This window comes from Ictalurus punctatus, chromosome 28 (genome assembly GCF_001660625.3).
Source record: "Ictalurus punctatus breed USDA103 chromosome 28, Coco_2.0, whole genome shotgun sequence".
Taxonomy (NCBI): domain Eukaryota; kingdom Metazoa; phylum Chordata; class Actinopteri; order Siluriformes; family Ictaluridae; genus Ictalurus; species Ictalurus punctatus.
Window position 1 is genome coordinate 19,998,911 of NC_030443.2, and position 15,000 is coordinate 20,013,910.

The following is a 15,000-nucleotide window of genomic DNA, read 5'->3' on the forward strand; positions in this document are numbered from 1 at the left end:
AAAGTTACAGCTAGAAATATTTATCATTATAATTAATAATTACATCTTTATAAACAGTAATTACAATAATAATATTTCTCTTTTTTTAAATTTCAAACATTTGCACACTCTCTCTCACTCTCTCTCTCTCACTGTCTGTGGTGTAGGGGATGATGCACGCTCTGTCGGTGATCCACAGGGAGCACGGCATTATGGGACTGTGGCGAGGTTCTAGTGCGGCGGTGCCGAGGGTCAGTGTGGGTTCTGCATCTCAGCTCTCCACCTTCTCCATCGCTAAAGAGCTCATTACTGACCTGCAGGTATAAGCACACACACACACACACACACACACACACATACACACACACACACCAATATGCAAGAGTACATAAAGTGCAAATAGACAACAGTGTGAGATGAGTGCAAGACTGTAAATACACAGGACATGGTCTGTAAACTGTAAGTTATTGTGTGATGTAGCAGCAGTGAGTATAACAGCAGGACTGGCAGCAAAAACGAGTTCCATAATATAAAGAGACTGATGCAGGTGTGTAAAGTGCAGTGGTACTGAGTCATATTGGGTTAGGTGTGGGTTAGCCCAGGTGAGCACTGGGAGGCAGCAGGGTGTAATCTGACTGCCTCAGGGAAGAACTGACTGCTGGTGGTGGAACTCATGCTCCTGTACCTTCTGCCAGATGACAGAAGGGTGAAGGATCCATGAGAGGGGTGAGAGGGTCCTCAACAATACTGGTGGCTTTGTGGATGCAGCAGTTGTTGAAGGAGGTGTAGATGATTGGGCAGAGAGACCCTGATGATCTTTTCAGATGTCCTCACTGTTTGCTGTAGGGTCTTGTGGTTGGAAGCTGTGCAGTGCCTGTACTACACGTTGAGACAGCTGGTCAGGATGCTCTCTATTGTCCCTCTGTAGAAGGAGGTGAGGATGAGAGGAGAAAGCTTGGCTCTCTTCAGCCTCTGCAGGAAGTGGAGGTGCTGCTGGGTCTTCTTGACTAGGCAGGTGGTGTTGAGAGTTCAGGAGAGGTCCTCAGTCATGTGTACACCAAAAAACCTGGAGCTTCTGACTCTCTCCACGGCTGTTCTGTTGATGCTCAGTGGTGAGTGGTCCACTCGGGTTCTCCTGAAGTCGACAATCATCACTTTAGTCTTATCAACATTAAGAGATAGATTGTTGTCTCTACACCATTCTGTGATTCACCTCCTCCCTGTACGCTGACTCATCCCCGTTACTGATGAAGCTCACGACTGTAGTTTCATCAGCAAACCTGATGATGTGATTAGAACTGAACTTTGCAGCACAGTCATGAGTCAGCAGTGTAAACAGCAGTGGACTGAGTACACGGCCCTGGGGGGCGCCGGTGTTCTGTGTGGTGGTGCTGGAGGTGGAGCTGCTGATCCTGACAGACTCAGGTCTGTATTCCTCCAAGTCTGTGGTGTTGTAGTATGTAGCAGCGTCTCTGAACAGATTCCTGTCTTTGTGCTCAAAGCAGTCCTGAAGTGCTGACATGGCTCCCTCAGGTTCTCATCTCTTTCAGAACCGGTTTGGCACAGTTCAGGAATGAGATGAATACTGAGATTAGCAGAACAGATATGTGGTCCGAACAGGTGGACACACACGCACACACACACACAAATGATGAAACTTAGTGTGTGTGCGAGATGGAAATACAAAATAAACTGGTTTGGTTTGAACACATTCCAAACTGCTGATAAGTTCAGTTAATTAGCTCTGCAAACACACTCACTGTATACATGTTCACTAACACTCTCGCTTTCTCTCTCTCTCTGCCTGTCTGTCTGCATGCAGATATTCTCCGCCGATAGCTGGTTGGTGTCTCTCTGTGCTGGGATGATCAGCAGTGTTGTGGTCGTTCTGTTCATGACTCCGTTTGACGTCATCAGCACACGGCTCTATAATCAGCCTGTGGATCACCTGGGAAAGGTAAAGTTCACTGACTCCACCCCACAGCACTGACCACACCCCTTCTGAGACCTGTATGGCTTTGATTCACACAATCACCCTGCAGTAATAAATAACTGGAATTGATGCATTTCATTAAACATTTGATGTGTGTGTGTGTTTGTGTGTGTGCAGGGTAAGATGTACCAGGGCTTCATGGACTGTTTCTCTAAGACCATGAAGAAGGAGGGTGTATTTGGTCTGTATAAAGGTCTGGGCGCGTCCTATTTCAGACTCGGACCTCACACCATCCTCTCATTGTTGTTCTGGAACCAGCTACGAACACATTACTACAGTTAACACACTCACACACACGGCGCTGGCCTGCCATCGGGAGACACTTGGGGTTCAGTGTCTTGCCCAAGGCTGGGAATCGACCCTCTAACCCTGCGATTAGTGGACAGCCTGCTCTACCACCTGAGCCTGTACTGTGAAAATGTACTGTACTTTTTAAAATAAAATAAATAGTAAATATTAAAGGAAATAAAAGATATAAATCCAAACCAAACCAAAAAGTAACACTCCAAATAACAAATAAAAAACAGAGCTATCCAAGATTAATTAAAAAACACTTCAAATAACACAACAAAATTAGTCAGTGATGGTTTTTATTTCACCTCTAGAGCCTGCTCTCATAACGTATAACGACAGCAGGCTCTTCTCAGCCGCGCCGCAATGGTGTGGATTTGTACAGATTACCGACAGATCCAACAATCAGTTATCTGTGCAGATTAATCAGCAAAACCCATCAACTGGTCGACCTCTATAAAATAGTGTGTAATAAAACCGTTTAATACCAAATAAACTACAATAATAACAACGGTGTAGTAATAAAATCCAATACTACTCACAGAGTGGTCAAAATAAATTCTCATAACTGACAGAATATTTGATTTTATACTACAGTACAACACTGTGTAATGCTGTGTGCTAGTTCATATTCCACTCACTCTGATATAATAATAATAATAATAATAATAATAATAATAATAATAACCACCAGATGTAACAGACTGAATTATGCAAACTGGATTTTATTAATTTATTTGTATGATTGACACTGTGCAGCTTTTACCTTCAGTCCTTAATGGATGTACATTTCATCTATGATGTATTTATTACTGACTGCATAATGAAAATAGATTCATCTCCAGCCTCAAACAGCTTGTGTGTCTCTGCTCATTCACAGTGTCCTAGGAGAGTCTCTCACACACACGCACACACACAGCAGGTTTAATACGGCAATAAATATGAGTGAACTGTGTAAAGGAATCAGATATGGATAATAACTCACCTGAAGCCTTACTGTAACACACTCCTACACATGTGGCCTTTAAGAATGCACATGGTTTCACGTGACTCGTCACTTGATCAGGCCCTCTTCTTAGAATTTAAATTAATTTGTTGTGCTTCACACAATAACCACCAGTCGGCGCAAGGTACAACATATACTGTAGCTGAACACATACTGTAGCACAGTGCAATAATGGAATATGTACTCGGTTAGATTTAAGAAGAAACTCTTACGTATGGGTTATATAAAATATTACATTTCTTATCAAAACCTATGATAAACCTAATGTAAAGATGTTTTTAATTATGAACTGAATTATGTAAAGTGAACCTGATCGATTCATGTAGTACAGGTACAGTAATTATTTACATTAACGTGACATACACATGCGTGTGAGAACAGTGCAGGGTGCAGAACGCCACTGGGGACCAAGCCTCAGACCAGCAGCGAGTGTTTCATTTGTGTTTAGATTTAATGAGTGTTTTATTTTTTCAGTGTAGAGATTCGAGTGGTTTTTGCATGTGTAAATATTAACGTCATTCCTCAAAGCAGCGTTGAATGAATCACATCTCCTCTGGGTCATGGAAACTTCAGTCCTTTTCTTAGATTTAAAGTTTCACTATTTCCAAAAACTGTTTAAAATGAACAGAAATCCACACGCTGAAGAAAAGCTCAGTGAATTTACTTTAAATCCATACATCAGTTCCACCTGAGGGAGTTTAGTTACATTAATATAATCTGTTAGAGTTAATATTATCTCCTATTAGGGATTGTACTGAGTGCTGAACACCGGGATTAACACTACACCGGGATTAACACTACCCCGGGATTAACACTTACATCCGGATTAACACTACACCTGGATTAATATTTACACCCGGATTAACACTACACCCGGATTAACACTGCTGCCAATGCTAACACTCATCACAGGACTGATGTGTAAATAAAGCTGATGTTCAGCCTGTAATACAGCAAACAATTCAAATAAAATATTTATAAAACCTCCTCTGTGTGTGTGTGTGTATGAGTGTGTGTGTGATTTATTCTCTGTTCATTAGTAACAAAATACTTAGCCTTTTTTTATAACAGGATTTGTGATAATCCAATATCACACACAAACACACACTCACTCACACAAACACACACACATTCCAAACAAGAATGTAGAAAACACAAAATGATAACACATTTATTAACACTTTAGAGGTGTGTGTGTGTTATCCAAACACTCCAGGGTCAAGCAGCTGGAAAGACTGAACAAGTGTGTGAAAGTCCTGCACCGTCCAAACACCATCAGCACTCGCACTACTGCTACTGCTGAGAGGACTGAGAGAGATAGGGAGGAAGGGGGGGGGGGGGGGGAGGGCGAGAGAGAGAGAGGGAGAGAGATGGAGAGAGAGAGAGGGGGAGAGAGAGGGAAAGTATTATTCCCAAAGGGGGGTTTTGTGTAGGATTTAGTTTATACACTTACAGTTTCAGTTGAAGGTGAAAATTTCCCAATTTAAATTTACACTGATGTCTGACCTAACACGTGTGTTAATGTAAATTTAAATTGGGAAGTTTTCACCTTCAACTGAAACTGTAAGTATATAAACTAAATAACCGCGCACTATAACCTATAACCGCGCACTAACACACACTCACTATAACCGCGCATTAACACCCCACCCCACACTAGTAACCCATGTCACACCCCTCTTCATCTCCCTCCACTGGCTTCCTGTAGCCACCTGCATCAAATTCAAGGCCTTGATGCTCACGTACAAGACCTTATCAGGAACAGCGCCCCTACCTCAACTCTCTCCTGAAGGCCTACGTTCCCTCTCGCAATCTGCGATTGATTAGCGACCGACGTTTAGTAGTGCCTACTCAGCGTGGCTCAAGGTCCCTTTCCAGAACCTTCACACTAACTGTTCCTCAGTGGTGGAATGAACTTCCAACCTCAATCCAGACCGCAGAATCTCTCACCATCTTCAAAAAACAGCTAAAGACCCACCTCTTCCGTCAACACCTAACCAACCCATTAAAAAAATAATAATAATAATTGCACTTACACCTCTACTCTGCACTTTGCTTCTTCTGGAACTCAATTAATGGATCCTGTACAGTAGCACTACTTGCATTGTTCTCGGCTTGATACATCGCTTTGCTTGTATTTTTCTCATTTGTAAGTCGCTCTGGATAAAAGCGTCCGCTAAATGAATAAATGTAAATGTAACACACACTCGCTATAACCTCGCACTAACACACACTCGCTATAACCTCGCACTAACACACACTCGCTATAACCTCGCACTAACACACACTCGCTATAACCGCGCACTAACACACACTCGCTATAACCTCGCGCTAACACACACTCGCTATAACCGCGCGCTAACACACACTCGCTATAACCTCGCGCTAACACACACTCGCTATAACCTCGCGCTAACACACACTCGCTATAACCGCGCGCTAACACACACTTGCTATAACCGCGCGCTAACACACACTCGCTATAACCGCGCACTAACACACACTCGCTATAACCGCGCACTAACACACACTCGCTATAACCGCGCACTACCACACACTGTATATCTTTATAACTATTCTAAATCTGATTCAGTGTGTGAACTGGAGTCCCTGAAATGACCTAATGTTACAGAGCACGACGGGGCTGAGTGTGTGTGTGAGACTGAGTGCGTGAGAGTGAGTGAGTGTGTGAGTGTGTGAGAGTGAGTGAGTGTATAACAGACCTGATGCTGAACGGGTCGTTGAAGGTGATCAGGATGTCAGTGGTGTACTCCGGCAGACGGAATAAACACAGGTGGATTTTCACTATGTTCTTTGTCTGGCAACACACACACACACACACCCAGTCCCATATGAGCAGAGTAATATAGATGGCCACATCTCCATTAATCATCATCATACACTCCATACTATATATAGAATGTAAATTTATACTGAACTGAAATGTAAAGTTTTACTGAATTTAAACACTGAGCTTACACTTTTAAACTGTTCCTGTTAGTGACACACACACGCGCACGCACGCACACACACACACACACTAGCGACCCCTAGTGGCCCATAGTGTGTTACTGATCATGACTGATTGTGATTGGTGAGAATCTCTCAGTGATAATAATAATAATAAGGTACAGGTTCTGCAGGAAAACCTCAATCGGACCTGAGAACCTTCACATTAGATATCTGATCTATCACTCAGACCACTAAGGGCTCATATCAGATATCAGATATGTATTCATAGTGTATTTGGCTCGTATGTGATGTCTGAAGATCAGAATTTCATGTTCAAACCTCTAAGAAAGAATCTGATCTTGTTTAGATAAAACCTGGGATTTATTGGAGTTTAACTCAGACTCAGCTCGCTCAGGTTCATGGGGGTCAGGGAGAAGGTCACGTGGAGTTATGAAACAGGAAGTGACTCTCTCAGTGAGCGAACCACAAGTTCAGCTTCCCTTCTAAAATATTTCACATTTCACAACTTTTAACAGAATTTCCAACAAGTCGTCAGAGTGAGAGTGTGTGTGAGAGCAGCGGGGTGTGTGGGTGTGTGTGAGAGAGAGTGAGAGAGAGAGAGAGAGAGAGAGAGAGAGAGCAGCGGTGTGTGAGAGCAGCGGTGTGTGTGCGCGCGAGTGTGAGTGAGTGAGTAAGTGTGTGTGTGTGTGTGTGAGAGAGAGAGAGTGAGAGTGTGTGAGAGCAGCTGTGTGTGTGTGAGTGAATAAGCGTGAGTGTGAGAGTGTGTGTGAGAGTGTGTGTGTGAGAGAGTGAGTGTGTGTGAGAGCAGCTGTGTGTGTATGAGTGAATAAGCGTGTGTGTGAGAGAGAGTGAGTGTGTGTGAGAGCAGCTGTGTGTGTATGAGTGAATGTGTGTGTGTGTGTGTGTGTGTGTGTGTGTGAGAGAGAGAGTGAGTGTGTGTGAGAGCACCTGTGTGTGTGTGAGTGAATAAGCGTGTGTGTGAGAGTGTGTGTGAGAGAGAGTGAGAGTGTGTGAGAGCAGCTGTGTGTGTGTGTGAGTGAATAAGCGTGTGTGTGAGAGTGTGTGTGTGTGTGAGAGAGAGTGAGAGTGTGTGAGAGCAGCTGTGTGTGTGTGTGAGTGAATAAGCGTGAGTGTGTGTGCACTCATGAGTTTCAGTCAGAACTTTCTGAAGAAGAACTAATGGTCATGTTGATGATCATCCAGTGATCACATCCCAAACCACCATAATGCTACACAGTAGTGTTTACCACCATATAGCTGGCTCTTAGTACAGCAGTTTGGGACACAGCCACAGGTCAATTTATATTTATATAGTTTTATAGGTTATTGTTTTTCAAATACTCTCATCTAATATTAGTAAAGTGATATGTATAGTAAACATTCTGATGTAAATGTGTACAGATGATGAACATAAAGCTGAGACAGAGGAACACAATGTGTGCTATCTGTGTTAGCGGTGCTGAATGCCTGGACTAACCCACGCTACCTGCTCTTATAGTGTATTACATGACAGATTGGGACACAGCCGTAGTGCACCAGCAGTGGTGTAATACACGTTACAGTACTGTATCTGTAGTTGATATGTAACACTCAGGTGTATGTGAGTTACTGTATGGTGTACATGTTATACAGTGTGTGTGTGTGTGTGTGTGTGTGTGTGTGTGTGTGTGTGTGTGTGTGTGAGACCTCCTCATTGAATTTGGAGATGAGCTGAGCTCCGGTGAGGATCCAGGCTGAGCTGCACTGGCTGAGAGAGAGCTGCTCCTGAGGGACACACTGAACCTCCATCACCTCCATCTGCCCTGCCTCCATCACCTTATTACTGCCTGCTACATCCTCAAAGTGATACCTCTCACACACACACACAATTTTAATTCAATATGATTGAACATGTACTGGTTGTGATGGAAGCGTGGACATGTGTGCATGCGTGTGCATGCGTGTGTGTGTGTGTGTGTGTGTGTGTATTACCTGGCGGCCTGTGAATCCTCCACATGACTCTGATACTCGAGCAGCTCTATGATGATGCTCTGATCTGTGTGTGTGTGAGCAAAGACCTCCTGATTATCAGGAATCTCCCTCAACTCACTGTAACAGAGAGACAGAGCCAGAGAGAGAAAATGAGAGAGATAGAGAAAGAGAGAGAGACAGAGGTGTGAAGCAGTATGCTATACCTTCATCACTACTCCACAGGTGTACACTGTGAGGTGAGGTGTGTTTAATGTACTGAAGATGAAAGATTTGTTCCTCTAACTTTCTAAAAGTGCTGGTGATCTCCTTTATTTCATCAACTCAGTGTTTAACGTGGCAGAAAGCGAGGACGCGGAGACAGGACATCTCTCAAACAGGAACATTCGAGACGAGTGGAGACGAGAGAAACATTAGCAATGTGAGACGGGGAAGAGGCGGGGCTTCCAGATGGACAGGTAAAGAGAGGAGTTAACCCATGTTAAAATTCAAAGCTCCTGCACAAAATGCGTAAAGGTCTACAGGGGCCATGTCTGATGATGTCACACCTATATATGTGTGAGTGTGTATGTGCGTGTGAATGTGTATGTGTGAGTGTGAGTGTACATGTGTGTGTGAATGTGTGTATGTGTGAGTGTGTGTGTGAGAGAGAGAGAGAATCGTACCTGATGTCTTTGGTGTTGGAGGGGAGGACAGCGGACATGGCACCACCGAACAGAGGCCGAGTCATCGTTCACACTACACACACACACTTACTGAAAAACAGATCTATGTCATACTTCTATACAAATGTAAATTATTCATTCTTTTTATTTAATTAAAAATAAAACCCGATCCGGTGGTCTATTCAGAGTGATCTTTACATCCACTAATCTGACCTCTTAAACTCATAGATATACACAATTTTCAGTTTAAACTGATCCTTTCACATTTAAATTATTTTTATGGTTAAAGATTTCTACTGAAATAAAACATTATTCCCGATTAGAACATTTTAAATTTTAGATAACTTTAAGTAGTACTGACACTACTGTGTAAAACACTACATCAGAATAATACATTTATTAAACTGTGAGGTTTTAACACCACCATCTCTGTGTTATTCCTCATTACAGAAAATTCAGGTGGAAAATAAAAGTTATATTTAGATATTCTGCTATAATCTCACACAACTACACAAATAACCTCTGCGTAAAATATATATTTCTAAATAAGTGACATGTGGAAAGTGAAAAGTTATTAAATAAATCCGGTCAGAAAGCCGCCAAATAAGAGCTGATAATGAAGATAAATATAAATCGGAGATAACTACTGCTACTAATAATAATAAATACATATTTATACATATTCTCAAACCTCACAGAATTTATTTAGGAAAATACCTGCGCCAAACGGTTTGTTACCGCAAATTATGAGGTAAAGAACTCTTTATATACACTCTATACCCGACTTTTAATGTAAACATTCAACTTATTAGTTAGCTACCGAGGCTAACATTCGTGTCACGGAGTTGAGCTCCGGCCGCCATTACCCGGATGTGACGCAATATTTTGGCCTCCACGTGCTTCCGTTACATCATTGGAAATGTAGTTTTACACGTTGATCACAAATCACATTTACTCCGTTTTTATTCAGTTAAATCTGCACTTAGTGTAACAGGCCTTAGTGTTTAGATGAATAATAACTTTATTCCATTGATAACACCAACAGTGATTTAAAGATGATGAAAACGAAGGGAGGAGTATCATGTAGTACACACTGTATAATACCATGCTGGTAAAATAATCCCAAAAAACAATTCAAGTCTATCTGGAATTTTTATAGACAAATAATTCAATCACAATAAGTGATTAACAACTAAATAATGCCACTTAAAACACAGTTTATACCCATCAATCACAAGAACACACACATTCAAAATCCACCACACACACACACACACACACAGGTTCTGATATGGACCAGTTTCATATCTCCCTCATACAGGAAATGCAGTGAACCTGTTTTAGAAGTGTTTCACCAGACTTGGCCTTGTTCTGCTCCGCCCAGCGTGTGAGAAGACGCGTCGAGTTCGGGTACAGATTTCAGGAAGCTTGCTCACCACTGATGCACTGTGGCACAGTTCCCTTCCCAAAATGTTGAACAAAGCAGTTAATAAAGAAGAAGGATGAAACCCTGAACGTTTCACAACACTTCACTGTGAACACTGTGTCTTAACTTTTAGCACATCAGCTAATTAGGAAATGAACAGGACTGGAATTATACATTTGTAAAGTACAGGGTTAAAGCTTTGGTCTTGGAGAAAAACTTACACCTTGTGCTGCACATTTCAGTACACACACACACACACACACACACACACACACACACACACACACAATGAGCCGCTGTTAATGAAATGTACGGGACAGAGGGATCGCCAGGACCAGGATGGGAACATGTGCTGCATGTGTGATAAATTTCACTTGATTGTACTGAGGGTTTATTGAGATGCAGTATAGAGTTCAGTTCTGCAGGACGATGGAGCAGAGTGTGAGCGGCGCAGAGCCTGAAACCAAACAAAAACATCAAATTAACCACATACATATACAATATTAATCCATTAAAAATGTTCATGTAATGTATACACACACACACACACACGTGCACACACACACACACACACACACACACACACGTTACCTGATGATGCAATGCTCTTGGGCCTCATGCACTCCTCTGTCTGAAGAAATCACACTTCCTATCACAGCACTTGCACATCTTGTGCTTCCCATCAACACTGCTCCAGCTACACACACACACACACACACACACACACACACACACACGTCTGGTGTAAGAATAAGGTTAAAGATGTTCTGCTGTGCTAAATGTTAAGCTGCAGTTCCAGGGTTGAACACTGGGTGTCAGTGTAAGTACGGGAAAGATAAGCAGCTCAGACTCTGACCTTTACACCTTTAATAAAATTTATCGAGCTTGAATGAGGTTTCATTTTACACACTTAGTCAGAGTACTGAGAAATATTTAACAGAACTGAGGCACACTGTAATTTCACGGTTTTCCCCAGACAGAGTTAAGGTTCTTCCTGGATAATGCGAGTACTGCACAAGCTTTTTATTCACACGGTGCTGTTCATCTGTTCTTTCTGACTGTTCATGAATGAATTCTTTAGTTCCGAATCAGTAACTCAGTAAAAGAGTCCTGAGTTCTAACAGAACATGTTCAGCTCACAGAGGACAGGAACTCAGAGCCAGCAGAAATCAGCTGAAATAAATAGTTGGATTAATCAAAAAGGAACAGCAGTGTAATGTGGTTTTCACCTGTTCCCCATGTAGCTACATGCTCTATTCACAGAGTTCTTCTCCTGAACTGGATCAACCGTCTTCATCCAGCACGTGAGGAACATCTGCAGGAATAAAAACACATTCATTCAGCAACTGCAGGAACACAGCAACCTCACCCGACAACCTCAATATCACACCCACCTCACAACCTCAATCACACCCACCTCACCCTCACAACTACCTCACCCTTATCCTCACAATCACACAACCTCAAAAGCTCTGAGGTTGTGTACCAAACAGTGCATGTTGTAATCAATCATTCTTGAGCACTATTTTAACAAGAAACTTCACAGTAACCACTGCCTAAAAGCTAACCTCCCTCACTGTCTGTCCCAACCCCCCCCTCCACACACACCCCCCAGCTCCCAATACAACTTTATTGCAGTGTTAAACCTGTACTGCAAGAGTCGAGTCATTAAGTAGGAAGCATAACTCTTCCTCACAGAGGAGCCGGGGAATCCGTTGTCTCCGAGTGAACGCAGCAGGTCGAGTTTCACCCTCAGCACATGACCATCTGCCCCGGGCAGGAAGGAGGTGGAGGACTGAGCTGATCCTGAGTCAGCAGGACACCTACAACACAGTTCACAGTACACACACACAGTCAGCTTTGGAATTAAATTTTTATAGCACTTAACAATAGATAGCAACTTTACAGAGATGCATAAATTCCCCAGAAATAAACAAAATTAATAAATGTATCCCTTTTTTCCACCAGGGGGCACTCTAATGACCACCCCTCATCTGCTGAATGAGGTGCTCCTGTTTTGGCATAAATGTGAGGTGAGGGATGTGGCTCTGACCTATGGTAATTGATGGGGTCACAACTGGGCATGGCTTCAGTGTCAGGCCCCAGCTTCACCACACAGCGATCCAGGAAGAGTTTAAAGACACTGTGACGAGCGCTGAGAACAGACGCCACCATGCTGACGACTTCAGACTTGAACATGTCCACCGATCTCGCAGATATCCAATCATCTACAACACAATGCAGAAGATACACCCATCCCACAGCAGTGCATTATGGGTAACACACTCCTCAGAATGTCTCATTTACATTTTACAGTTATCTGAACCATGTGTATTTATCGGTCCGTACAGGATTTAGCAGTTTTTTGTGATCGTTCAGCCAAAATTGTTCATTTTGTTGCGGCTTTTAAAAAACTTGCGATGCAGCGCGGAATTTGTGAAAACATCTTGAATTGGTGAAATTGCAATCACACTAAGTTCTGTGCGCTCTTTCAGTGATGTTTGTAGGTAAGTGAGAGCTTTTAGCTGTACTCAGATTCGACATGTGAATCGAAGAGGACTTTGACAAAATCTGTGGAAAACGTGTGAATCTGCAGTAATTCTGAAAAATTGCACACTCCTCCAAATGTAGCAGAGTTCACGTGATTGTGTGTCAATTTCTGTGATTGCAAAATCATGAAATCCTGGAGGCACGGCTTAATAAACAGTGTAATGAAACGGGAAGTGAAACACACCGGTCGCTAACTGAGGCGAGAACACAGGCGTGGTTGGGGAGGAGATCACAAGGGCAGGGCTCACAGGAATTGACTGGATATTACTGCTAACAAAGTGAGTCCTGTTCATCACACACACATGAGAAGGGTTTTTAGAGTGTTAGTATACAAGTATGTATAAGAGCCATGATGAAACAGACCCCACACTAACCTCTTGTAGCGGCAAACGAGGGGGATGGCCACACCCACTGACCTGACGATGCCAAAGCGGTTCAGGGGTGGAGTGTGGAACAGAGTGTTCGAGTAAACCAAACTGTCGTCTTCAACCTGGAATTATCACAGCCCCACCTTTAGAGCAGTCACATGACCATGACATAAACTGGAAGTGTTTGTGATTCCACCCACAGAGCCCTCTGCTGGCCTGGTGGAGCTGTAACACCACCTCAGTTCTCAGGCTTTTTACAATGAAATGTTTTTGATGAGAAATTTTATCCCTGACCCTGAGGAAACTCATCAGTGTGCGGTGCGGGGTGAGACACACCCATGCTGAGATATATGCGATTATTATTTAACCTGATATATGCGATTATTATGTCCTGTCCGCTGGATAAACCCCGCCCACCTGACCTTTAATTTACATACGAATAAGTTTCAATCTAAAGTTAACCTCAGTCGGTGTTGGTAAGTGTTTAAACACACTCGGTTCGGTATTTACCCGCAGTGACGCGCCGCACTCGTGCAGTCCCGCTGTAATCACGACCTCGGTGTCCTCGCGCTGAATCGCCCCGCAGTTTCCCGCCGAGAATTCCGGTCCGAGTCGCAGCTCACTCGCGGTCACGAGCCGCCCAGTACCGTAGAGATCAGCGCGCGCTCTTACCACCATGCTGTTTTCGGTACAGTGCACGCTGACAGCCAGCGGCTTGCTCCAGTCTCTAGACTGGATCCCCGCGGTTTTGTACTGTCTCCCATCCGGTCCGACCTGCGGGCCGTCTTTCCAAACGCGGGCCCCGCGCGCGCCTCCGGTTAACACCGTTAACACCGTTAACACCGCCGTGAGCGCGAGCCGATCTGTACAATAACAACTCTTCATAATCATCATGCCTTTTACTGTGTTTATAACGGATTAGACCGAGCCCACAGGGCCTATTTCTAAGGTTTACACTCAATTATCTCAGAGCCACGCCCTTAATTCAGCCAGTTAATGAGTCGTGACGTAATTCCACCTGAACAAAAAGGCGGAAGTTAAACCAGTGGAAAGGAGCAAAATTTAAATGATTTAGTCTGATCCTTTCATGCTTTCATACACGTTATATATTTTGTTAAAAGCAGAAGTTTGAGTGTAACCATATTTTTTTCTATTAACGCTAATAATATTAATGTTATTTATTCTTAACACTTTTGTTGTGTTCAGGTCTAAATGACTCAGTTTAATTTTTACTTAATATAGAACCGTAATAAAAATATTTTCTGTCCAACTTAAAACTTAGCTATGTGCTTTTCTCATTTTCTCTACTGAACCTGGAAAAGAATAACCTTACTGTACCTACTAAACCACGCCCCCAGATATAACCCCGCCCACATACACTTCACCTGATATGTGATTACTGACCGACATTCAGTAACGCCTTTCCAGAACCTTCACACTAACACTGTCCCTCAGTAGTGGAATGAACTTCAACCCGGACCGCAGAACCTATCTCTATCTTCAAAAAACTGCTAAAGACCCACCTCTTCCTTGAACACCTAACTAACCCCTAACTTATCCCCAAATTATCCTAAACAACACCTCACTCTGGCTCTTACTCCTCGACTGTGCACTTTGTTCCTCTAGAACTGGATTATAAATCCTGTACAGTAGCACTACTCGTAATGTTCTCCGCTTGATATACCGCTTCACGTGTATTTCCTCATTTGTAAGTTGATTTGGATAAAAACATCTGCTAAAGGAATAAATATAAATGTAAATATAAATGTAAATGTAAATAA

At 42.9% G+C, this 15,000-nt stretch overlaps 3 protein-coding genes across 4 annotated transcripts in view; 1 reads left to right on the forward strand and 2 right to left on the reverse strand.

Annotated features, from left to right (window-relative positions):
• slc25a35 (solute carrier family 25 member 35) overlaps positions 1-3,115 on the forward strand; it is a 6,373-nt gene extending 3,258 nt beyond the window's left edge. Inside the window, exons 4-6 of the mRNA XM_017460240.3 lie at positions 147-299; positions 1,802-1,936; positions 2,090-3,115. Of these exons, the coding sequence (XP_017315729.1) occupies positions 147-299; positions 1,802-1,936; positions 2,090-2,254 (453 nt within the window). The 3' untranslated portion in view covers positions 2,255-3,115. The remainder of the gene's footprint in view (positions 1-146; positions 300-1,801; positions 1,937-2,089) is intronic.
• A 799-nt stretch (positions 3,116-3,914) lies between these two features.
• On the reverse strand, positions 3,915-9,763 carry rangrf (RAN guanine nucleotide release factor). 2 transcript variants are annotated; one of them, XM_017459374.3, is made up of 6 exons: positions 9,696-9,763; positions 8,876-8,965; positions 8,214-8,330; positions 7,929-8,091; positions 5,993-6,087; positions 3,915-4,577 (listed from the first exon to the last, which is right to left on the reverse strand). In XM_017459374.3, the coding sequence occupies exons 2-6, from the start codon at positions 8,938-8,940 to the stop codon at positions 4,469-4,471; spliced, it is 549 nt and encodes a 182-aa protein (XP_017314863.1). In that variant the 5' UTR covers positions 8,941-8,965; positions 9,696-9,763; the 3' UTR covers positions 3,915-4,468. The 2 variants fall into 2 exon arrangements, with proteins under 2 accessions (XP_017314863.1, NP_001188207.1); NM_001201278.1 differs by having other exon boundaries at positions 4,427-4,577; positions 9,593-9,713.
• A 245-nt stretch (positions 9,764-10,008) lies between these two features.
• On the reverse strand, positions 10,009-14,207 carry LOC108260166 (zona pellucida sperm-binding protein 3). The gene is made up of 8 exons (XM_053677121.1): positions 13,730-14,207; positions 13,226-13,341; positions 13,036-13,136; positions 12,355-12,529; positions 11,998-12,124; positions 11,531-11,616; positions 10,893-10,998; positions 10,009-10,758 (listed from the first exon to the last, which is right to left on the reverse strand). Exons 1-7 carry the CDS (start codon positions 14,111-14,113, stop codon positions 10,917-10,919), a joined length of 1,071 nt encoding a protein of 356 aa, XP_053533096.1. The 5' UTR covers positions 14,114-14,207; the 3' UTR covers positions 10,009-10,758; positions 10,893-10,916.
• Positions 14,208-15,000: the final 793 nt, after the last annotated feature.